At 39.7% G+C, this 25,879-nt stretch overlaps 1 protein-coding gene across 4 annotated transcripts in view; it reads left to right on the top strand.

Annotated features, from left to right (window-relative positions):
• The window catches only part of DENND1B (DENN domain containing 1B), a 243,819-nt gene that overhangs the window by 186,105 nt on the left and 31,835 nt on the right, over positions 1-25,879 (top strand). For all 4 annotated transcript variants that reach the window (XM_088474063.1, XM_088474062.1, XM_088474061.1 and 1 more), the window contains 2 exons: positions 2,335-2,380; positions 7,112-7,213. In XM_088474063.1, coding sequence (XP_088330189.1) covers positions 2,335-2,380; positions 7,112-7,213 — 148 coding nt within the window. The remainder of the gene's footprint in view (positions 1-2,334; positions 2,381-7,111; positions 7,214-25,879) is intronic.

Genomic DNA, 25,879 nt, shown 5'->3' with positions numbered 1-25,879 from the left:
ATTTTAAAAATATTTTAGAGAAAAAGCTATTTGCGTAAATACCTTTCAAAAAGAAGATATGTACACTGTCATAGCATTATCTCATAAGATCTAGTTCAGCTCGACAGGGAATCCAAGAAAACCACAAAAACCCATCTCAGGGTGTCAGAGAGAGTTTAGTGCATTTTGGGAATATATTCATCTTTGTAAATAGAATCACAAGACACAAATTGCATCATATTTGTGTTTGTCGTAAATTTTGTTTTATTTTCTCCATTCATGTAATGTGTCGGGCAAAATTGTTAAAGGCTAAAATGGAAGGAGGATCTGATTGTATCCAAGTGTTAGAAATCAGTGATTTTGTAGCAGCTAGCATGTGTGAAACCAATTTTTGGTTTTAAATGCTTACATCTGGAGGTGATCGAGAGTGAAAAAAAAAATCACTTGTGCTACCACTGAATTGATAATGGAGTAGACACTATCCCAGGAAGCAAGAAAACAAGGGCAAGCTCACCAAATATGATCGAATCTGCCCCTATGGCTACAGCTCTGCCAACAGTTCGGATATGCTGCCGAGGCCATTTTCGATAGTTCATCAGGGATATAGTACCACTTGTAGAAGATATTTATAACCAGTTTCCTTAACCCATATAGAGGTACTGTAAATCTTGTTAGTGGCAATGCTATCCTTATCTTCCTAGAACTTTGATTTTAGATTTTTACTTTTTGTTTTCAAGTGGTATTAGATCTCTCTGAAGTGTCTGCTGAGGGGAGGGACATAATAAAGTGTCTGACTTGGAAAAACTGGAGGAAATATTTTGCTGAATATTCTGAAGAAATGTCCGAATTCTTTCTGCTGCAAAATTATTACCTATTGTTATCTCTACATTTATAGTTTAAAGTGATGTTTTGAGTATTTCTGTGTATTAGAACATCTCAACATGGCTTGTTTCCAGGTTCAGGACATAGTAAAGAAACTGGTGTCCTGATGGTTGCGGAAGGAGTGTTGGGTTGGCAAATTGTGATAGGCCATTTGAAAGAGAGACTGTTTCAGATGTGGTACTGCATACTGTGCATGATAATATTACTTAGATTATATATACATCAATTGATCTATCAGTGCTTAATAATTGGATAATTACTATATCAGGGGGGTCTATGACATGCGGGTGGTCTGTTTCTCTCTAATGGCCACAGAAAATTATTTGTTGCTGCTGCAGCTTTGGTAATTACTCTTGCACAAAGATGAATTGTTCTGAAAGCTGCAGTTTTGCCTAGAACTGTCTTATATCTTCTCAGCATTAATTAATTTGGACAAATCAGCAGCCTAGGGAGTTTGTATTGGCTCCTTTTCCGTGACTACTTATCCTTCTAATTAAATTTGGGACATGCCAGTGACAGTCAGAAAATAAGTTTCTGGTGGTGCTGAGAGAAAACACAAAACGTTCTGTCTTCAGACAAATGGGACATGGCAGTGAAGGCCCCTTCTATGTTATATTCCACAGCTGACAAAGGGTACCGTAATTACAGCTATACATGTACACTATAAAAACAAGCCTTTCTAATCATCATCGGGAACCTCAAATAAATAGTGTAGTATTGAACAGCGAGGTATCTTTTACTCAAATATAGTGTAGAAACAGTTGTGTTTTGTCGGAATGTGGCAGAGGTAAAGTAAAGAGACCTTCGGTCATTCACAGGTATTGTACTAATGTCTGTTTTACAGTGATAAACTAGATAGCTGAAATATCTGATGTGAATTGGCTCACATTTTACAGCGTGCTGCCTGTTCTAGCCCTAGCTAATAGCCGATAACATTAAAGATGTTTAGGTTGGAGTGCGAGAAATTAATATGAAAAATATAATGCAGATCTTCTCTATATTGGCCACTTGATCTCAAGCATGATGTTGTAACAGTGTAGACGCCTGCACAAGGAGTATAGGTCCCAAGTTGTCTCCTGCCATATGCCTAAAATAAATTCCCTAAAATTGGGATGTGTATTCCCTATTCTCCTCACACTTAATGGGAACAACAACCTCTTGCCAGATTTATCCACAGTATCTGATGCAGCATGGTGACGCAGTCATGGAATATACCATTTGGATATTGGTTCTATATTTTTTGGGTGATCTGACAGGTGCCCCAGTAATAAGTATCCCAAACATATGCTTTCTTTATCTACTTTAAGCTCTTTCATGCCATCAAACATTATTCTTAACAGATTCTTTAATGCCTTCAGATACAGGTGGGCGCTGGACCATAAACCTGGACTCACAGTATACCTTAATGGGTCATTGTAGCTGGTATGTGCATGGTATTTCTGTATGCCAATGTAACTTTCATTTGTGTTTCAGCGCTCCTATGCCTTATCTCATTGGAGTTCACTTCAGCCTCATAGAGGTAGGTCATCAATTGTAATTTCACCTATGCAGAGACAATACAAATTTGATAATGTGTCAGCGTTATGTACACTTCTTATTAATACAATAGAATGTTTTCTTTACATGTCCAGTGAGTCTCATTACTAACAATGTATCTCTCGAATAATAATATTTTGGTCAGATAGAAGCTGTACTAATCGCTATTCTGTAATAGCCTGACTAATACTGTGTTGTGGATTGTCTGATTGTGGCACTTGGCCAGATCTTTCTATCTGAGCTTCTTATAAAAGTACATACAGGGCTCAGAATTGAATACAAATATTTTGACATAGAGGTTATAAAAGATGTGGCCTCTGTGGGGCAATGTGTCCCAATATGCAATGAGATCAGTCTATCATTGTAGCCATGAGCAACTTAAATCTTTTGTTTAACTTTGTCCTAAAATTAAAAAAAAAAACTTGCATACACCTTTAAGCAGTGCTCGAAGTGTGCTGGTATATACAACGGTATGGTATACCGGCACTTCAAGCACTGAGCCCAGTCACGTCCCCAGCACTAAGGGGAATTGAGATCAACCTGTTTGGCAATTAGGGAGACGCTGGGCCGATCCGGCGGGGAGTGAGGAGAAACCAGTATGTGTGGGAGGTGTGAGGGGAAGGTAACTTTTGGAGCAGAGAACCTTCACAACAAGAAACTTGGGAGACCGAGTCCCTACTGCGGGAGGAGAGGAGCCCCCCCTCCCCTGAGGTAAGTTGCTGCCATATTGCACTTCTCCTTCCGCGGTCTGGACATGTCCTGCTGCTCTGCACGTCTCTCCCTGCATTCTATCAGGGCTCCCAGCCAGGCTGACAGGTCCGCGTGTCACTTGGAATTTGCCGACCTTGGAGCCCTGGCAGACCGCAGGAGGAGAAGTGCAGAGCAGCAGCAGCTTACCTCAGAGGGGCTCGGTCCCGTGATTTCTAGTTGTAGGGAGTCACTCTGCACCAAAAGTTAACTCCCCCGGGCCCCGCTGCTGCTGTCACCTTGATCAGGACCAGCATCTCTCTGCCCGCTGCTGCTTCCCACCCTCCAGTCCCTCGGGGGGTCCGGCTGTTTGCTTAGTGCAGAGGAGCCACCGGCTCTGGAGCAGCGCTGATTGTGGAAAGGTGCTGACAGGTGCTGTCAGCTACAGCGGCAGCCAAGGCAGTGAGGGGCCGGCCAGGCATCACACATTCTGGGAACTGGGGCCAGCCTGTCCAACATTACTGGCTGGCCCCTCCCCAAGGGTCACCAGCCTACCTATCACCGCACTCAGTGGGCTGCATGGATCAGCCATCCTCTTCCTGCTCCTCGACTGAGACACTCACTGCATGTGCCTCCTCTGTGTCCCCACCCCCCTCACCACACTGACTGTCCTGGCTCCCTGCTCTTTTCACAGGACAGGAGGACAAGGTAGGAAGAAAACTGACTGTACCTGCATGTGGAGGACTGTGTCATTGCAGGAGGTCATGGGGCTAAAACATGCAAACACTCAAAGCACCCACGTGTTACTTGCCTTACAGAACCATTAGAAATAAATAACACAAAAAAAAAAACAGCTAATCACACTTAAACATGTTTATGTAAATGTTTCCATACCATAACTTGAGCATTTGTTTACTATTGCGCATTCACAGTGATCGCAAAGTGAGTGACAGGTCAGCATTTGGAGGAGTTAATGGGGGGGGGGGGTCCAAAAAATGCCGGTGTGTCTGAATGTTTGAACACCGTTTCATGGGCGTGCATAAATTAGCCCTTGCAATTGCATTCAGAGTATGAGACCTCTCTGCGTGTCAGGAAAGGTGCAGTGTTTGTGTCTGATTACTGCCCGATGTACGGCGATAGTACCGATGTGTACACGGTTGTACGTCGGCATACGTTAATGAGAAGCTGGCAGTGGGCGTCCCTGTGCTTGGCCGTGCTTTGGAGGGCATTAGCATATTTTAGCAACTGCGATCCGTGAGAGAATGCAGCTGCGATTGTACTCTAGTGAATTAAGCTTTGTATTCTTCAATGGGACAACTGCCTGGGAGTTTGCTTTCCTTACCAAGATCTCACATTTCTTTAAAATATCTTTAGTTCTGAGAAGTGAAAGGTTTCTGAATGTTGTTGATAGTTCTGTTATATAATTTGCCTTGTACTTTAGGTTTGGTGACCCCTTACGTAGCATTCACAAACACAATACAACAATCACTTTCAATTAGGTTGGGTACGGACCCGGCGGTCACAATACCAACAGCACCCTAACCATCCCACCTGCAGCATAACCCCCCCTCCTGCAGCCTAACCCTCCCCCTAGCTCCTAACCCCTAGCCCTAAACCTAATCTGCCTCCTAATCTTAATACTTACCATCGGGATTCTGGTGCTAGGATTTTGACTGCTGCGCCCATTTTCGTGCGACGTCAGGATGTCATGCGCACAATGTCATGAAGTTGCACACTTAGTGTTGGCGAGGCCGGCACAGGCTGCAACTGTGCCCTGTTATGGCCCAGATCTCACCCCCCTCTACAGACCCCGTCCCCTCAACTAAGATCACCTCAATTAGGGCTGCTTCCAGAAATGGTTTTCCATCCCAATCCACCCCTGAGAACTGGTGCCCGACTATATACATTTAACTTATACTTTGTCTCCTGCCTACTCTCTACTTACTTATCTAACACCTGCCTACATACACTGTGTACTTACTAACTACCCATTAATTTACCTACTACCTACCTTACTACTTATCTACAGTCTGCTCTCTACATACTTACCACTTGCTTACATACCACCTACCTGCTACAAACCTACCTATTGTCTTCATACCTACTGCCCACTTTCCTACTACATACCTTATTACTTACCGGTCTACTCTCTACTTACCTATGACCTGCCAACATACTACCAACCTGCTATTAACCTACCAATTGTCTACTTACCTACTGCCCACTTTCCGACTACCTACCTTACTACTTAATGATCTACTGCCCACTTACCGACTATCAACAATGCAAGAGAGATGGTTTTGTTACACATGTAGCATTACAGGAGGTGGTTCCTGATTGGCTGCCGGTCTGTGAGCTCCAATTGTTTAGCAGACAGTGGGCGGGATGCATGACGCATCGCACTCATGTTGCAATGCATTCCGCCAGTAAATGCATGATGATCCCCGTAAAGGACCGCTCTGTTGGTAAGAATGGCCCTTTTTATGGTGGAGGAACTTTTGGGTCTATGACTGTCTCCATTCTGTGGAGAGAGAAGCCCATAGGCTTCTATAGGGTAACGCCATCAGGAAGATGGCGTTACCCACCGCAACTAAGTCCTAGAGTGCATCGCACTCCGGGGCTTGGTGCATATGAAAAATGCGGTTAAACCTGCATTTTCAGGGCCTGACCGCATTTTTACCCTTGATGCATCTCGCCCAATGCCAGATTAAAAATGACACTGGCACTGTGCCACTGTCCCTCCATGGATGTCTGCCTGACCCATCACCAAATCCACACCTGCTGCTGTGGCACATAAGGGGGAGATCTGAGGCTGCTGCTGGTTTCCCCATGATGTGGAGGTGAGATGATGCTGGAGGGACACAGGGGGAGATAAGAGGCTGTGGGGAAGGGGGGGGGCAATTCTGAATGGCATAATTTGTAGAGGGCATTACTGTGTGGCATCATGTGTATAGGGCATTACTATGTGACATAATGTGTAAGGGGTATTACTACAGCATGGAATAATGTGCATAAGGGGTACTACAATGTGGTACACTACACTGATGAAAATGGGCGCATCTTAAGAACACACCCCTTTTGAGGGACCACGCCCCCTTTTCTGACACATAAGTACGACCTTAACTATTCCATACCCCCACTTCAAAATTCCCACTTCGACCACTGCCTTTAAGTACATGGTTTGTATCCAGAACCTAAATCTTATAACATATAGGATTTTTGTAGGAACAGGGCACAAAAGCTATATTCATACATATAACATTTGTAAAACAGTTCAATGAAAATATTCAAAGCAGAAGTGACACTTGGTGGTGGATACTTACAGGGTGCAATATGAATCTTGCATATAAATACTCTAAAATACCTCAAATAACCCAACATAATGTAATACAATCAAAATAAAGTATGCATCAGGTGAGCTTATAAAATATTGTTTCACATTATTGTCAACAAGTGAGAATGAATGTTTATACACTATAAAATATAGTTTACATTATGTTCTTTCTTAGACTTTAAAAAATAAATTTTATGTTTGTAACCTTTTTTGCTAATCACCATTTTGTGGTGCAATTGACATTCAGTGATTGGCAGAGCGTGAACAAATTGCAGTTGGAAATGTCACTGGCACCTAAACGAATAATGCTATTATAATTACATGTTTTCCAGATTAGCCTTTTATGTTATGCTAATGTTAGTTATTGCCACCATCACAATTCTTTATTTAAGTTGGCTTTGGCAACTCAGCATGGCAGCTTTCCTTGGCTATGCTTTAGGCAATATTGTTGGGCAGAAGTACTTTTGACAAATGTAATTTAGTATTAGTTTTATATATATATATATATATATATATATATATATATATATATATATATATATTTATAGTTCAGTATTTATAAATTCCATGAATGGTAGAAGATACAAGTATTATGTATAGCATTGCAGTCATTCATTATGAATTTGCAGTAAATTTATTTTGATGTCATCGCAGTCACTTTGTGCTCTGTTAATACAACTTTACTATTTTCAGAGGGTGAGAAGCCGCTATCTGGATGATGTGGTTTTGCTCAATGTGGACACCAACTCATTGGAAACTCCTTTCAATGACTTATCAGCACTTCCCAGTGACGTGGTGAGTGTTTGACCAAAACACATGCTACTTACATGCCTTAAAGTGAAGACATTATTATTATGCATTTATAATTATATTTACAATGGGAAGATTATTTAGTGCGATTACTATGAGAGACCTTTGGATATTCACATGTATAAATGCCTGTTAAAGAGCTAAACTAGATATCTGGAATATCTGAGCCGATATCATTAAGGTAGAGCACAACCCAATACTAAATATGGAATTTAGGTTGGAGTACAAGCAAGTAAAACAAACAAATAAAGCTGAACTCCCCATTTGGACAGTGGGAAATTGAAATGGGGAGTTTATGTTCAACTTGGAGGGAAGGCAGCAGATGATAGAGCTATGCTAGCTGTTGCTGTGCTCCATTCTTCCTATTATGCATTAGCATAGTATTAATAAATACTTCTAATGAGACAACTGTCTCATTAGACAACACAGGATTCTGCCACTGTATAGTAGTAATATTTTTTTGTAATGATGCCAGTGTCTTATATACAGTATCCTGCAGCTACATAGCAGTAATAATATCTGGTAAGTATATCACTGTCTAATACACAGATCCTGCACCTACATAGTGATGATGATGTATGATAATGATACCAATGTCTAGTACACAGTATCCTGAATATACAAAGTAGCAATATCTGCTAATGATAGCAATGTCTCAATGAATCTGATTACACAGACATAATACATATATACAGTGAAACACACACTGTGTGTGTATGTGTACATATATATATATATATATATATATATATATATATAGTCACACACATGCGCATATTCATGGTCAAACACCTATACTCATACATTGTCACATATGCATACAGAATATACAGTCACACAAATACACACTTGTACATATGCATACATACAGTCTCACACACAGTCATACACATACATAGTCACACACTAATACATACAGTCAGTCGCACACACATACATATTCATACACATACATACATACATACGGGATACAGTCAGGATGACGGTAGTCAGCATACCGACGTCCGGTAGAATGCCGGCGTCAGCATCCTGAAGGGATCAAGATTCCGACAGCGGCATCCCGACCACCATCATCCCGAAGGTAAGTATGCGGGTTAGGGTTAGGCCCGGGATGGTGGGGTTAGATTTAGGGACCTGTCGGGTGGGTTAGGTTTAGGCACCAACCAGGGAGGTTTAGGGTTAGGCTGCGGACAGGGGGGTGTTAGGGTTAGGCGCCACCGGGGGGAGGTTAGGGTTAGGCACCACCCAAGGAGGGTTAGGTTTAGGGTGCGGGAGGGGTTAGGTTTAGGCACCACCAGGGGGGGCGGTTAGGGTTAGGCACCACTGGGGGGGAGGTTAGGGTTAGGCACCACCGGGGGACGGTTAGGGGGGGGGGGGGGGTTAGCCTACTTACTGGCCCCTCTTGGTACCTTCAACATCGGGATGCTGCTGTCAGTCTTCTGACCACTGCATCCCATCCGCCGGTAAATTATACGGATTCCCATACATACATATAAACAGTGCCCCCTCCCTAAGTCCCTCTTACCTTGTAGGCTGGCTGTTGAATAGTCTATATCACTCTGCTTCTTCCAGAGCCGTTTTAAGATAGGTTAAGGCCCGTGTTCAAACTCGGTGCGGGCCCCCTCCTCTCTGGCAGCTCAGTAGATTCTGGCTTGGTGCCAGAATCTACGGCACATGCGCAGGTCTCCGGTAAAATGGCGCAGTGCCTTGTTTCCAGAGACATCTCTACTGCGCATGCTCAAGTCAACCGGAAAAGGGTCACCATCATTTTTACAGGTTTTTACTGCAGCCAGCCTGGTGCTGCAGATCAGCACTCTGGAGACTTTGGAGAGGCAAGTATAACTATATATAGGTGTAGGGCGTGTGGTGTGGGTCCCCCTAGATACGCCATTGGCACAGTGCCATATAGCTTCACCCCCTGCCCTCTACCTCTCTCCTCTCTTGTCCAATTTACAGTGCAGTTCCTGCTCTGCACTGCAGCTGTGATTAAAGTATGGGGGATCCCCTGAAAGCGGGGGGCTCGGGAGGGGGGCATTCCCCCCTTAATCCAGCTCTGTGGCTGCAGGCTGAGAGGCCAGTAAAAAATGATGCCTGGCCATTCTGCAAGGCCGGATTAAGGCATGTGGGGGTCCCCTCCAGTAAAATTGGCAGCCTGCTTGCCCCACTACCAGTATACCCCTACTTTGAAAAAATTAAAAAAGTGAAAAGGGTAAAATATCAAATAAAAAAAAATATGAAAAATAAAATCACATAAAAAAAAATCACGTTGGGGAGCGTGGCAAGGGCGCCATTGACTTAGGACCCGGGAGCTCTGTTTATCGGTTCCCCTCATGAGCTGTCCCAAATCTCCAATCTTTAGAATTGTGGGGCATGGGGCAGCTGTGTTATGGCCATAACCGTGTAGCCAGTGCTGTCATGGACTACAACTGGCTCACTCAGGTGGCAGATTTTACTGGGGGAGGGCTCTAGATAAAATCCAATACTAGTAATACCTGGGCATGATACTAATGTCTCATACACAGTATCCTGCACCTATGTAGCAATACAAATATCTGGCAATCATCCCAATTTCGAAATAACACAGGATTCTGTACCTACATAGTAGTAATGCTGTCTGGTAATGATATCACTGTCTCATACACAGTTTCCTGCACCTGCATAGTACAGGTTGAGTCTACCATATCCAAATATTCCGAAATACGGAATATTTTTAGCATGACTGAGAGTGAAACCTTAGCTTTCTGATGGTTCAATGTACACAAACTTTGTTTAAAGCACAAATTATTAAAAATATAGTATAAAATTACCTTCAGGCTATGTGTATAAGGTGTATATAACACATAACTGCATTCTGTGTTTAGATTTGGGTACCATTCCCAAGATATTTCATTATTTTATGCAAATATTCCAAAATACGCAATATTCCGATATCCAAAATACCCCTGGTCCCAAGCATTTTGGATATGGGAGACTCAACCTGTAGTAATACTGTCTGGTAATGATATCACAGTCTCATACACAGTATCCTGCACCTGCATAGTAGTAATACTGTCTGGTAATGATATCACTGTCTCATACACAGTATCCTGCACCTGCATAGTAGTAATACTGTCTGGTAATGATATCACTGTCTCATACACAGTATCCTGCACCTGCATAGTAGTAATACTGTCTGATAATGATATCACTGTCTCATACATAGTATCCTGCACCTGCATAGTAGTAATACTTTCTGGTAATGATATCACAGTCTCATACACAGTATCCTGCACCTGCATAGTAGTAATACTGTCTGGTAATGATATCACTGTCTCATACACAGTATCCTGCACCTGCATAGTAGTAATACTTTCTGGTAATGATATCACAGTCTCATACACAGTATCCTGCACCTGCATAGTAGTAATACTGCTGGTAATGATATCACTGTCTCATACACCGTATCCTGCACCTGCATAGTAGTAATACTGTCTGGTAATGATATCACTGTCTCATACACAGTATCGTGCACCTGCATAGTAGTAATACTATCGGGTAATGATATCACTGTCTCATACACTGTATCCTGCACCTGCATAGTAGTAATACTGTCTGGTAATGATATCACTGTCTCATACACCATATCCTGCACCTGCATAGTAGTAATACTGTCTGGTAATGATATCACTGTATCAAAATAAGGGAAAGAAAAGAAAACTCTTTTTGTTGGGTGCACAAACTTAAATAAATCTATTAAAATATTCTTTAATGTTATCAGTATAAAACTGGCAATGATACCAATGTCTAATAACACAGGATTCTGCACCTACATAGTAGTAATGCTGTCTGGTAATGTAGCTACAGGTTGAGGCTCCCATATCCAAAATGCTTGGGACCAGGGGTATTTTTGATATCGGAATATTGCGTATTTTGGAATATTTGCATAAAATAATGAAATATCTTGGGAATGGGACCCAAATCTAAACACAGAATGCATTTATGTGTTATATACACCTTATACGCATAGCCTGAAGGTCATTTTATACTATATTTTTAATAATTTTGTGCATCAAAAAAGTTTGTGTACATACATGAAAAAAAAAGTTAAGTTTTAACCTACTCAGGCAGATATTGTGCCCCGACACTAGAGAGTACTTTTCTCCTTTTTTCCTGGTGCTCCCCTAGAGTAAGATGAAGTATCAAAAAAAGGGAAAGAAAAGAAAACTCTCTTTTTTTTAGAATATAGTGCACCAATGGTTGGATAATCTAAGTAGACAATGTTAACAAACCACAATTGCAACATGTAACAAATAACCAGGCTGATATTGCCTCAATCAATAGGGAAACTCTTCTATTCCCACAAAACAAAATAAAAGACAAGGAACGGGGAATGGTAAGATTTGTTGGCAATTTCTGCCAAGATTGGCAAACCATCAGTAAAATCATCCAGGATAAGTGGCCTATAGTACTCACGGATGTGGATCTAGGCCAGAAACTTCAACCAAATATATTAATGGGATGGAGAAGATCGACCAACCTTAGGGACTTGTTGGTCAGAAGCCATTTTGAGGGGAGCAACAAACGTGAACCTAAGTTGATAGGATCCCACGCTTGTGGCTCATGTAAGGCTTGTACTTACATGGCCAAGAAAGAAACAACAGAGGATCGACATGGGAAAATTATTAAACTTAGAGACTACATCAACTGCAGTACAATAGGAACGATCTATTGCCTTGAGTGCAGATGTGGTAAGCGATATGTTGGCATGACGTCGAGACCTTTGAAGAACCGCATTCTAGAACACATTGGCAACATACGCAATGCCACAAAGGATCTGCAAAGGCTGAAGAAACTCACGTCGGTTGCCAGATATTTTATTTATTATAACAATATACTCGAGTTGTGACTTACATATTTATATGCTGTATAGTCTACTAATTGTAGAGACCTGGTACTCTATATGATATAGCCCTTTTGTTTAATCAACATTGGTATTATTACGCAATTTCTGCATATATGTTAAGAGATTAGATCAGCCTTGAAATAATCTTTATATATACTTTCTTCGCACTCTCATCGGCACTGGCCTGCAGGAGCCAGGTACAGTCAGACCGAAAGCAGATGCACTATTAAAAGAGGATTAATTATTGTCACTTAAATGTACTCTCATCAAATTCTCCTCTGCACGATGTTTGGAAGCAATGAGATTTGAAAGAAGATGCATGACTCTACTTATTCTCTCTCTTTTCATGATATCTATTACTCATCTATATTTTTCTTACTGTTGTAACTGCCACCAAGGAGGAGAACACTCATTAAATTCATTGGAGGCCCATTGGCAGATGAATTAACAGCAGTATCTCACTCTGCGATCTGTGCAGCTCTTTTAAACCATACTTTATCTATTGTGATCTTTTTGACACTTATATCACTAGTGGTCATTAGTTAGCTGCAGCTTTCTTGTTTATATTTCAATATACATACATTATATGTTCGCCCCTTTATTACGGTGATTCATACTCTAATATACCGGAGTTATGTATACAGTTTTGGATGGAATTCATTTGTCACATTGATATGTGAGATTTATGCTGATCATTTAAAACATCCAGTGCGTATATTTACATTACTTGTGTGTTACGTCTATGTACTGTCGAATAGTTTTATATTGATAACATTAAAGAATATTTTAATAGATTTATTTAAGTTTGTGCCCCCAACAAAAAGAGTTTTCTTTTCTTTCCCTTTTTTTGATACTTTATCTTACTCTAGGGGAGCACCAGGAAAAAAGGAGAAAAGTACTCTCTAGTGTCGGGGCACAATATCTGCCTGAGTAGGTTAAAACTTAACTTTTAATGTATTTCGTAAGACTAGGACTAACAAGACATGACACAACATAAAACATATAAATCCAAACAATTAGATATTGATGGAGAGCATAAACAGCATAGGAAAAAAATGAATTACAAACAGACTATAATTAGTCATTAATTTATGCTGTTATCTTAGTGAAGAGCATAAACAGCATAAAGGAAAATGGATTTCAGACGGACTATAATTAGTCAATAATATGCTGTCATCTTATGCTAAATGTAATAGGATAGGTGAATATATTAGTTGAAGATAATATAAATCAACAGGTAAATCCTGAGATAAAAGCCGAACCAAAACACCGCTATATTAGTATTAGTAACCAGACATTAATGTGATAGATACAATTATGGTATCAGCCTTATCAGCAATATAGATTGGTACTAATAAGCACATCACACACAAGTGTAATAAAAGGTAGTTCAAAATTCAATACAATAATTAAGCAAACACTGACTTTCTCATTGTGAAATGAGAGACAAGGACTTGTAAATGGATCATATATACATATATATGCACTGAATGGGAGTCCATAGAATAAATCCCTTGGTATAGAAAAACTCCAATACAATCATAAATAAGGGAACAGGAATTATCAAATACCCAGATGAAACACAATTAAATAAATTAGTAATACCCAAGTATTAATGTGTGCAATTATGCACATCATGTGAAGTTAATACACAGAAAGTCCACATGTGGGTCTGAGTGATAGTGACTTTTTAGAACACAGTGCACTGTAAAGCAAAAACATAAGTGATCAGCAAAATACATAAGTGATTAATATCGTGTCCAGAAATCAAGATACCACTTACTTGAGGTAAGGGGATGAGTTGCTTCTGTATCCCATGTACCAAGGTATTGAATGGGATATGAGCGGACTCTCCACATATACCATGAGGGTATGAAAAAATGTATAATAAGAAATGAACTATAATACCCTCGTTTATGCACCCAGGCTTGATTTATAATTGATGGGATGCCCGAGGAAATAGAGAGATCTCCAATAAAGTTATTAATGATAGTACATGAAGGCAGTGTATGTGACCAATTTCATTTTTAACCTGGAGAAATGATATAGTTGTTCTAAGTTGCTGTGAAGTATGGTAGCATCTGCAGAACTATGTAAGAAGTAAAGGAGAGACAGCGCCGGTGTCTGCAAATACGCACCTCACCCCACTGTTGTCGGAGACAGCGCAGTAGGAACAGTACATGAAGTGGTGCAGCGCCGGATGTCCCTCGAAAGAAAGACAGGACAGATACCTGTGTGTGTGTTCCGGCGGTTGGTCCAGGAAGCGGGAGTCTCCTTGTGCACTCTGGAGGCTCCCTGCTGTCAAGCAGACGCGCGTTTCACCTAAGGCTTCGTCAGTAGGCCCTGTGACATCACTGGGGGCTGGTCTCTTTTATTTACACATGTGACCAATCAACTTCAGGGCTAAGATGTGATCTCATAGTAACCAGTAATTAACTGATTCAACACATGGTCTGCGTATCTAGTCTCTGTGTTATCTATCTGAGAATTTCATCCAACATTTTTATAACACAAAGGTTATATGAAACGGAGGTTATAGAAGAAAGCAGAAAAACAAAAAAATAAAAAAATTGTAGCAAAAAGAATATACAATATATTACAAATAGATGATATTAATAAAATATTTAATTAAGACAGAGCTTAGTAAAAAGCAATGGGTAGATCCTAGTTCTGACCTGAGAGGTTAATGTAATATAATATAATATAATGTATGAGCAATAGATTGTAGGGAATATCCCTATTTATAATGAAAAATATTTGGTAAGTATTAAATAATTTAACTAAAAGGGAACCGAAGACAGTAGAAAGTCTGTTTAATCAGAATCGTGTGATAGTAACTAACATACTGATTAGTATTGTAGACATAAAGGGTTTATATTGGGTTTATAACTGCATCAGAGAAAGGCGGTGTAGTTAATATATTCATTTAGTCCATTGGGTTGGGTGGTCTTCAGTTTGAAAGTCCATTCGCTCTCCTTCTGCAGAAGGACCTTGGTCAAGTCACCCCCCCTGATACCCAATCTCACATGTTCTAGGCCAAAAGCTCTAAGACACGTAGAGGAGCCACCATGATATTTCTGGAAGTGTCTCGCAACAGAGGTTAATTTCTTCATTTTCTGTAGGTCAGTGGCAGCATTTCTTATATTTCCAATATGTTCTAATAGTCTATTCTTAAATGGTCTAGTGGTGATACCTACATATCTTTTAGGACATGAGCATCCCAGACAATAGACTACCCCCATAGCATTGCAATTAAAAAATTGCTTAATTTCTAAGGTGTTGTTGTATCTGTCTTGGACAGAGACTACCTTAGTCATGTGGGGGCAGGCTTTACACTTTCCACATGGGAATGTGCCTGTGATCTTACTGGCTTTTCTGGGTTGTGAGTGAAAGTGGCTATTGGTAAGCGTATCCCTTAAGTTAGTTGATCTGCGCCAGCTGAAGGCTGCCCGTTGGTCCAATTCGTTCTTCAAATCTTGGTCCAACAGTAGGATATGCCAATGCGTGTTAATAATATCCTGTAATTGTCTCCATTCCTGGCAGAAGTTCCCCACAAATCGAATCTTATTAGTTTTAGGGTTATCCTTCCTGCCTGTGAAGATGAGATTGTCTCGCTCCATTTTACTCACTTGATATAAGGCATTTTTATTGAGCATTTGCTGTAGCCTCTATCCACTAATCTTTGACTTAATTCCACACTTTTTTCTAAGTAAGTGTCTTTTTTGGAACAGTTCCTCCGCAATCTTAGGAACTCCCCTTTAGGTATGTTCCTTACTGTTGGTGGATAGTGTGAGCTATTGTGATGTAGAACACTGTTAGTCGCTGTGTCCTTCCTATAAAGTTCTGTCTTAATAATGCCTTCCTCTCCCAGTATGATGTTGAGGTCCAAGAAATTGACCATCTCATTGCTGATGTTTCTTGTCAGTTTTAGATTTAAATTGTTCTGATTTAAGATGTCAATAAAATGGGCCAAATCTGATTCCGACCCCTGCCAGATCATAAGGATGTCGTCAATATATCTTTGCCATCTAATTATATGGTCTGTAAGAGACTCATTCTCTTCATTAAAGATATACTCCGCCTCCCACCATCCTAAAAATAAATTTGCGTACGTGGGTGCGCAAGCCGCGCCCATCGCAGTCCCGCGTGTCTGGAGAAAAAAATTGTTGTCAAAAGTAAAGTAGTTTCGTGTTAAAACAAACTCTAGTAATTCCAATAGAAATTTATGAAAGGCATTGAAGCCTTCCATGTTAAGAAAATACCTGATTGCTGCAATCCCCTTATGGTGTTCAATGCTGGTGTACAGGGATTCTACATCCAAGGTGACCAAAATACAATTTTCATCTAATCGGACATCATTAAGTTTCCTTAAAAGGTCAGCTGTGTCTTGAAGATAGGATGGCAAACTGGTCACATGGTGTCTTAAATATCTGTCAAGAAAGATGCTGGCTTGTTCTAATAAGCTTGAGATCCCTGAGACTATAGGTCTACCAGGTGGTTTGACAATATTTTTGTGAATCTTAGGCAGCAGATAGAAAGTGGGAGTTTTGGGATGGTCCACCAGTAGGAATGTTTTTTCATCTTTAGTGATGGTACCTTTATCACAGGCCGTATTGATAAGTCTATTATATAAATATAAATAGTTGTCAATAGGATTGAATAAGAGTTGTTTATAGCATGTAATATCGTTAAGTTGCCTATAAGCTTCTTCTAAATACATTTCAACTGGCCAAATGACAATATTACCCCCTTTGTCGGAGGGTTTGATGACTACTTTATTCCATTCTCTAAGCTGTTTCAGAGCTTTTCTCTCATCTTGTGTCAGATTGTTATTGGTGGAGAGATTCTCTTTTTTGCTATGATATAAAAGATCCATATCTTTTGATACCAAGTCCATGAATATCTTGACTTCTGGACATATAGTCTCATGAGGAGAGAAAATAGATTTCTTTTTACATAAATTTCTCCTCAGGGTTGGGGTTGAACATGGGACTTCCTCATTATCCTTAAGTAAATCCTCCAATGCTTCAATAGCCTCAAGTTCCTCTTCTGTATATACTGGGACTGAGGGTATATCAGAGGTCATGTTGTTCTCCTCATTTTTCTTGCTACTGAAGAATTTCTTCAGGAGTAGCTTTCTACCGAAAAGTCGTAGATCTTTTTCACATTTAAATCTATTGAATGACATTGTGGGTGAGAATGAGAGTCCCTTACTGAGTAGGTGAATCTCAATGTCCGAGAGTTCTCTGTTAGATAGATTAATAATTTTCAAACTGTCCCTATTGACTAGAACTTCTTCTGTTGTGTTCTTGAGGATTGTCGCTGGGGTTGGGGAGATGGCCATGTTCTTGGATTGCCTTCTTTTTTTCTTGCTCCTCCTCGTCCTCCTCTTGGATTCCGGTTTATTCCTCTGGATATCGTTGAACTTTCTTCTAAAAAAGTTGAATAAGATTTTGATGGTGATGATGGAATTTCTTCAGTTCCAGAGGATTCGGCTTCTGAGGAACTGTAAGATGTTTTATATTGTCTCCCTTGATCTTTCTTAATGGTATTCCACTTAAATACCGATCCTAAAGAGAAATCCCTTTTGTCTCTAAGGAATTTACTCTTTTTCCTATCAATAATAGTTTGTTCATAAGATAACAAGTCCTCTTTGTTTTTTTCAAAACACTTCTGAAAGTTTTTGTCTTTTTCCCACTCCTCCAATTTACTACCCAGAAGTTCTATCTCTCTTTCTACTTCTTCCAAAATCAGTAAATCATGTTTAATTAATATGTTCAATAATTCACCTGAACATTTGAGAAGAGCAGTTTCCCATTCCTCTTTTAGGTTTTTGGTTGCTACATCAAATGTGGGAAACACTTTGGGTCTCAGGCCTCTAGGTACTATTTTGTGTTTGACATAATTCTCTATAGTGATTGCGTCCCATTTAACTCTTATTTGTTTTTGTAATAGGAATTTTAGCTTTCTAAAATCCTCTTCCCAATTAGTATTGTGTATATGTTCTGAGACCACATCTGGAAAGATGTCATCTAGTTCTTCCGGTGTCTTACGTTTTGATATCAGTTCATTTTTCAAGCCGAAGGCCATGCTCGGAAATATGTGTGATAAAGTGTTGTTCTGTGCGTCAGAGTAAAGAAATCTGGAAAACCAGATAAATTTGGTACATATAAAGGGAAAAGGGTAACGGGAAACTCTGAGCACTGGTGCTATTTTATAGATACATATCATAGGCAGATATAACTCCACTAATAGGCAAAAGTTGAATACGGAGATTAAATTTCCTAAATGTAATAGAGACGAGGGAGGTGCACCCTTGAGAGTAAGGTAAAGCTATAGGAAAAAAGGAGAAAAGTTCTCTCTAGTGTCGGGGCACAATATCTGCCTGAGTAGGTTAAAACTTAACTTTTAATATATTTCGTAAGACTAGGACTAACAAGACATGACACAACATAAAACATATAAATCCAAACAATTAGATATTGATGGAGAGCATAAACAGCATAGGAAAAAAATGAATTACAAACAGACTATAATTAGTCATTAATTTATGCTGTTATCTTAGTGAAGAGCATAAACAGCATAAAGGAAAATGGATTTCAGACGGACTATAATTAGTCAATAATATGCTGTCATCTTATGCTAAATGTAATAGGATAGGTGAATATATTAGTTGAAGATAATATAAATCAACAGGTAAATCCTGAGATAAAAGCCGGACCAAAACACCGCTATATATCTAGGGGAGCACCGCCAACTTTATTTGTTGATGGCATTTTTTGATTACCTGATTATGTAATATTTATATTTGTTTGCCATACAACCTGAGACACTGGCCATATATTTATTTTCTATACTTGTGCAGAGACACTCTCCCTTTGTCGACTAATAATATCACTGTCTCATACACAGTATCCTGCACCTGCATAGTAGTAATACTGTCTGGTAATGATATCAGTGTCTCATACACTGTATCCTGCACCTGCATAGTAGTAATACTGCTGGTAATTATATCACTGTCTCATACACAGTATCCTGCACCTACATAGTAGTAATACTGTCTGGTAATGATATCACGGTCTCATACGCAGTATCCTGCACCTGCTTAGTAGTAATACTGTCTGGTAATGATATCACGGTCTCATACATAGTATCCTGCACCTGCATAGTAGTAATACTGTCTGGTAATGATATCATGGTTTCATACATAGTATTACTACTATGCAGGTGCAGGATACTATCTGGCAATGATACCAATGTCTGATAACACAGGCATCTGCACTTGCATAGTAGTAATATTGTCTGGTAATGATATCAGTGTCTCATACACAGGATTCTGCACCTACATAGTAGTAATACTGTCTGGTAATGATATCACGGTCTCATACGCAGTATCCTGCACCTGCATAGTAGTAATACTGTCTGGTAATGATATCACTGTCTCATACGCAGTATCCTGCACCTGCATAGTAGTAATACTGTCTGGTAATGATATCACGGTCTCATACATAGTATCCTGCACCTGCATAGTAGTAATACTGTCTGGTAATGATATCATGGTTTCATACATAGTATTACTACTATGCAGGTGCAGGATACTATCTGGCAATAATACTAATGTCTAATAACACAGTATCCTGCACCTGCATAGTAGTAATACTGTCTGGTAATGATATCACGGTCTCATACACAGTATCCTGCACCTGCATAGTAGTAATACTATCTGGCAGTGATACCAATGTCTCATACACAGTATGCTGCACCTGAATAGTAGTAATACTGCTGGTAATGATATACAGTCAGGTGCATAAATATTTGGACATTGTTTCATTTCAAAGCCATTGTGGTGGTGAATAGAGGCCAAAATATGAAAATTCTGTCAAACAAGATGTGCTTTAACTGCAGACTTTCAGATTTTATTTGAGGGTAACTACATCCAAATCAGGTGAACTGTGTAGGAATTACAACGGTTTCTATATGTGACTCCCACTTTTTAAGGGGCCAAAAGTAATGGGACAAACTAAACAATCCTAAATCTAACTTTTCACTTTTTAATACTTTGTTGCAAATCCTTTGTAGGCAAGTACAACCTGAAGTCTGGAACGTATAGACATCACCAGACGCTGGGTTTCATCCCTGGTGATGCTCTGCCAGGCCTCTACTGCAAATGTCTTCAGTTCCTGCTTGTTCTTGGGGCATTTTCCCTTCAGTTTTGTCTTTGTCAAGTGAAATGCATGCTCATTCGGATTCAGGTCAGGAGATTGACTTGGCCATTGCATAACATTCCACTTTTTAGCCTTAAAAATCTCTTTGGTTGCTTTTGCAGCATGCTTCGGGTCATTGTCCATCTGCACTGTGAAGCGCCGTCCAATGAGTTCTGAAGCATTTGACTGAATATGAGCATATAATATTGCCCGAAACACTTCAGAATTCATTCTGCTGCTTTTGTCAGCAGTCACATCATCAATAAATACAAGGGAACCAGTTCCATTGGCAGCCATTCATGCCCACGCCATGACACTACCACCACCATGCTTCACTGATAAGGTGGTATGTTTTGGATAATGAGCAGTTCCTTTCCTTCTCCATACTCTTCTCTTCCCATCACTCTGGTACAATTTGATCTTTGTCTCATCTGTCCATAGGATGTTGTTCCAGAACTGTAATGGCTTTTTTAGATGTTGTTTGGCAAACTCTAATCTGGTCTTCCTGTTTTTGTGGCTCACCAATGGTTTACATCTTGTGGTGAACCCTCTATATTCACTCTTGTGAAGTCTTCTCTTGTTTGTTGACTTTGACACATATACACCTACCTCCTGGAGAGTGTTCTTGATTTGGCCAACTGTTGTGAAGGGGTTTTTCTTCACCAGGGAAATAATTCTTCTGTCATCCACCACAGTTGTTTTCCGTGGTCTTCCGGGTCTTTTGGTGTTGCTGAGCTCTCCGGTGCGTTCTTTCTTTTTAAGAATGTTCCAAACAGTTGATTTGGCCACACCTAATGTTTTTGCTATCTCTCTGATGGGTTTGTTTTGATTTTTCAGCCTAATGATGGCTTGCTTCGCTGATAGTGACAGCTCTTTGGATCTCATATTGAGAGTCGACAGCAACTGATTCCAAATGCAAAAGTCACACCTAGAATCAACTCCAGACCTTTTACCTGCTTAATTGATAATGAAATAACGACACCTGTCCATGAAATAGCTTTTGAGTTGATAGTCCCATTACTTTTGGCCCCTTAAAAAGTGGGAGGCACATATAGAAAACGTTGTAATTCCTACACCGTTCACCCAATTTGGATGTAATTACCCTCAAATTAAATCTGAAAGTTTGAAGTTAAAGCACATCTTGTTTGTTTCATTTCAAAGCCATTGTGGTGGTAAATAGAGGCCAAAATATGAAAACTCTGTCAATGTCCCAATATTTATGCACCTGACTGTAGGTGTCTTATACACAGTATCCTGTACCTGTATAGTAGTAATACTGTCTGGTAATGATATCACAGTCTCATACACAGTATCCTGCACCTGTATAGTAATAATACTGTCTGGTAATGATATCACGGTCTCATACACAGTATCCTGCACCTGTATAGTAGTAATACTGTCTGATAATGATATCACAGTCTCATACATAGTATCGTGCACCTGTATAGTAGTAATACTGTCTGGTAATGATATCACAGTCTCATACATAGTATCGTGCACCTGTATAGTAGTAATACTGTCTGGTAATGATATCACTGTCTCATACACCGTATCCTGCACCTACATAGTAGTAATACTGTTTGGTAATGCTATCACTGTCTCATACACAGTATTCTGCACCTACATAGTAGTAATACTGTCTGGTAATGCTATCACTGTCTCATACACCGTATCCTGCACCTGCATAGTAGTAATACTGCTGGTAATGCTATCACTGTCTCATACACCGTATCCTGCACCTGCATAGTAGTAATACTGCTGGTAATGATATCATTGTATAAAAAAAAAGGGAAAGAAAAGAAAACTTTTTTTGTTGGGGGCACAAACTTAAATAAATCTATTAAAATATTCTTTAATGTTATCAGTATAAAACTGGCAATGATACCAATGTCTAATAACACAGGATTCTGCACCTACATAGTAGTAATACTGTCTGGGAATGTAGCTACAGGTTGAGGCTCCCATATTCAAAATGTTTGGGACCAGGGGTATTTTTGATATCGGAATATTGCGTATTTTGGAATATTTGCATAAAATAATGAAATATCTTGGGAATGGGACCCAAATCTAAACACAGAATGCATTTATGTGTTATATACACCTTATACACATAGCCTGAAGGTCATTTTATACTATATTTTTAATAATTTTGTGCATCAAAAAAGTTTGTGTACATACATGAAATTCATTTGTTTCATATATACCTTATACACACAGCCTGAAGGTTATTTTATACTATATATTTAATAATTTGTGCTTTAAACAAAGTTTGTGTACATTGAACCATCAGAAAGCAAAGGTTTCACTTTCTCAGTTATGCTAAAAATGTTCCGTATTTCGGAATATTTGGATATGGGAGACTCAACCTGTACTACCTAATGCACAGGATTCTGTTGCAGTGATTTTTATTATAGAGCTGCCTCTGCTGCTCTGATAGACACACAATTTAGTAGTTTCCACTATTCATAAATAAAAATCTGCATATTTTCTACACATGGCTTATGGCCCTGAATATTACTGACAATGTAAAGAAAAATGGGGTATTTTCCCCTTAAGGTTTTAGTTAAAAATAACCTCCAGCTCACTAAGCCTTGTGTGAAGCACACTGTCTCTCTGGCCTAATCCAGGCTCAGTGCTGTTAGCTGCATACCACATCTCAGTCACCGCGTTTCTGAAGTTCCCGAGATGGTGTTATGCTGGAGGGGAAACTGAAAGCAGATGACTCTGCTGAAAACAAGCGAGAAAACCAGAGGCGACACCTTCCCCGTTTGTGGGAGTCTGATATATGTATCCACACCTAGTGAAACGTACTGGGACTATAATGAAGACCAGCAAATGTACTTTGTTTCCAATCTCTAAGTAAATTTGCAGCAACTCTGGCTGCCTCTGTAAGGTATTTTGTGTTCTGTACACAATGTTACACCCAGCTGTGTGTTGTCATGGGTGCAGCCAGTGAGTTAGGCGCCCATTACTCTTTGATATTGCCAGACCTTTTTGTCAGTTATTATGGGAACACTGTACTTCCTGTGTGCACTAGTTTAGTACAATATAGTATGTTCAAGGTGCTGGTTACCCACTGGCATCAGGATTACACTTGTAAAACCAGATTTCAGATATGATCATGGGGTAGGTGGGGAATATATTAGGAATTTTATTGGCCCCTTTCGCTGTGTAGCACCCCAAAATTGTGGTGATGTTTATGCCGTTTTAATTACTGACCTCACAATATAATGGAGAACCGCTCCATCTCGCATCATCTGCATGTGTAATGTTTGGGTGCCACTAAATAGAGCGTGCAACCCTATTTACACTGTATTCTGGAGCACATTCACAAGCTAACAGGCTTGCAACCAGGGATTGCTTGAACTAAGGTGTCTTGTAATATCCAATATTACATATCTGACTTTATTAGGAGTAATAGATCTTTGCTTTAATCTCACCCAAAAGCACCATTATTTCTGATATCACATTTGTAATTTTCTTCCTTACTTTACAATATAGACTAATTTGCCACATTGCAAATGCCGGTATCATATTAGAACCGGATTCATTATTCACTTTCTCTGCATCTGCAGTTCATCCTAATCCCTGCTGCTCCAGATCAGTTTTCCTACCACACATAATTAGTATCCATCTCCTTGCAGGTAAGACGCTAATGATTAGGCCAGTTCCCTCTCCACCTGTGAACCCATCACATTCAATTACAAGTACAACAACTTCGGACATTTTAATTAGATACTGCGAGCAGTCGGTGACAGGAGTGTCACATATTATTTCCTTTCCTCCTCTAGATTTACATCTGTCCTAAATCATCTGCTGTGGCTTATACTGAATATTTTGAATGTTTTACTTTATTATTATTTCGTCTTTAATGAAAACATTTTATTGCAAAAATCATCAGAACTCACTCATCAACTGTCTCTCGCACTATATGGTAGCATGTGGCATGTACATTTTACATACAGTACCTCTAGATGAGTTTGATGGCTGGTAAGTCCAGAAATAGAACTGTGATAAGCTAATACAGGACTCTGCAACAATAAGTCTGTGATTTTTTTTATAGTCATAATATAATATGCTTAAATGTGTGAGAGGTGTTCTTGGTGTTTCAGTCACATAACCAGTTGATGAATTCCATTGGAACAACTTTATGTAATCTGCTGTCTGAGCACAGCATGACACTTTTTGTGTTGTTTGTTTTGTGTGGATTCATCAATTGCACAAAGTGAAACCCTGCACACATGCCATGTTATTACCATAACATCAAACGTGTAACATTTATTACTAAATGGCTTGTCTGAGCTTAATTGTTAGAGAGGTGTCAGTCAGCGCCGCTGAGCCCATTAAACATGTCACTGCCATTACCTGTCTCTAGTCTTAGGAAGGGCTTCGGGCTCTGAGATATTGGAAGCATGTGATACTGATTACTAGTCTAGATAGTGCTGGTCCCTGCGGAGGTTAAAGGTCACACTTGTCCCCCATTAGAAGTCCCTTCTCCACGCGGATGCCCCTGCTGCGTCCCATACTACAATCTTCCTAATGGCTACCTTCCAGAATTCGCACGTAATATTTCAGATTTACGGGCTGTTACAGACTCTGTCAGCCGGTAGCATTTCCGCTCCCACTAAAGTATTTCAGATTGCAAATATAAATCAGCCAAAGACGGTCCAGAATAAAAAAATCTAAATAACAATAAAAAGAAAAACTTCCCCTTGCATCTAACAAAGAACTTTTTTTTTTCCTAAATGTATTCCTATATGCATGTTTTTATACGTCCTTGAAATAACTGTTTAGAAAAGGAATAGTCAGACTTCACATTGAACAGTTGTTCTAGTGAATCTTTTGGTGCTCTAGTAATTTTAACATTAGTATTAAAATGTATTTATATAGTGCCAGCATACTTTGTAACACTTTACCATAGGGCTCTGTGTAATGTTTTGGCTGTAAGTATATTATTGTTTTTTCAGGAATTTTCGGTATTGTTTGTGTCATCTCTCATGTAACAAACAATAATATTGTGTACTTAAATGTTCCAGTAATGCCGCGTATCCACTACGCAACATTACTGAGTGATTGCACGATTATGACATCATAATCGTGCAATCGCTCAGTAATCGGGCACAAATCGCGCACATTAATGTCGGAAACGACCAGTGATACGCGCTCCCGCTGGTCGTTTCCGACATCAATCATCGACCGAACATGCTGGTCAACCTGACAATAACGTCAGGTTGAGCTTGTCAGGGGATGATTGATGTGCCTACACTGAACGACTGTTCGTTCAGTGTAGGCAAAGCACAGACTGTGAAACGACTGCACGATTACAATGTCGTAATCGTGCATTCGTTTCAAAGTCTACTAGTGGATGTGCCCATTAATGCCTTCTGTCTGCCATCATAAAACGTCTTCCTTTAGCTTTGGATGATCTATTCAATTTATAAAACACAGCCATCACTTACATTACTAGATGAAAATAAGATAATCCCATATACACAATGTTCTCCTATATATGGTCTCATTTTCAGCAGTGGATTGTAGATTTACAACTCTTATTATGCTCTGTCA

This window comes from Taudactylus pleione, unplaced genomic scaffold (genome assembly GCF_031769625.1).
Source record: "Taudactylus pleione unplaced genomic scaffold, aTauple2 ptg000146l, whole genome shotgun sequence".
NCBI lineage: Eukaryota > Metazoa > Chordata > Amphibia > Anura > Myobatrachidae > Taudactylus > Taudactylus pleione.
The sequence above is the reverse complement of the archived record's forward strand: the minus strand, read 5'-3'. Positions and strand labels throughout refer to the sequence as shown.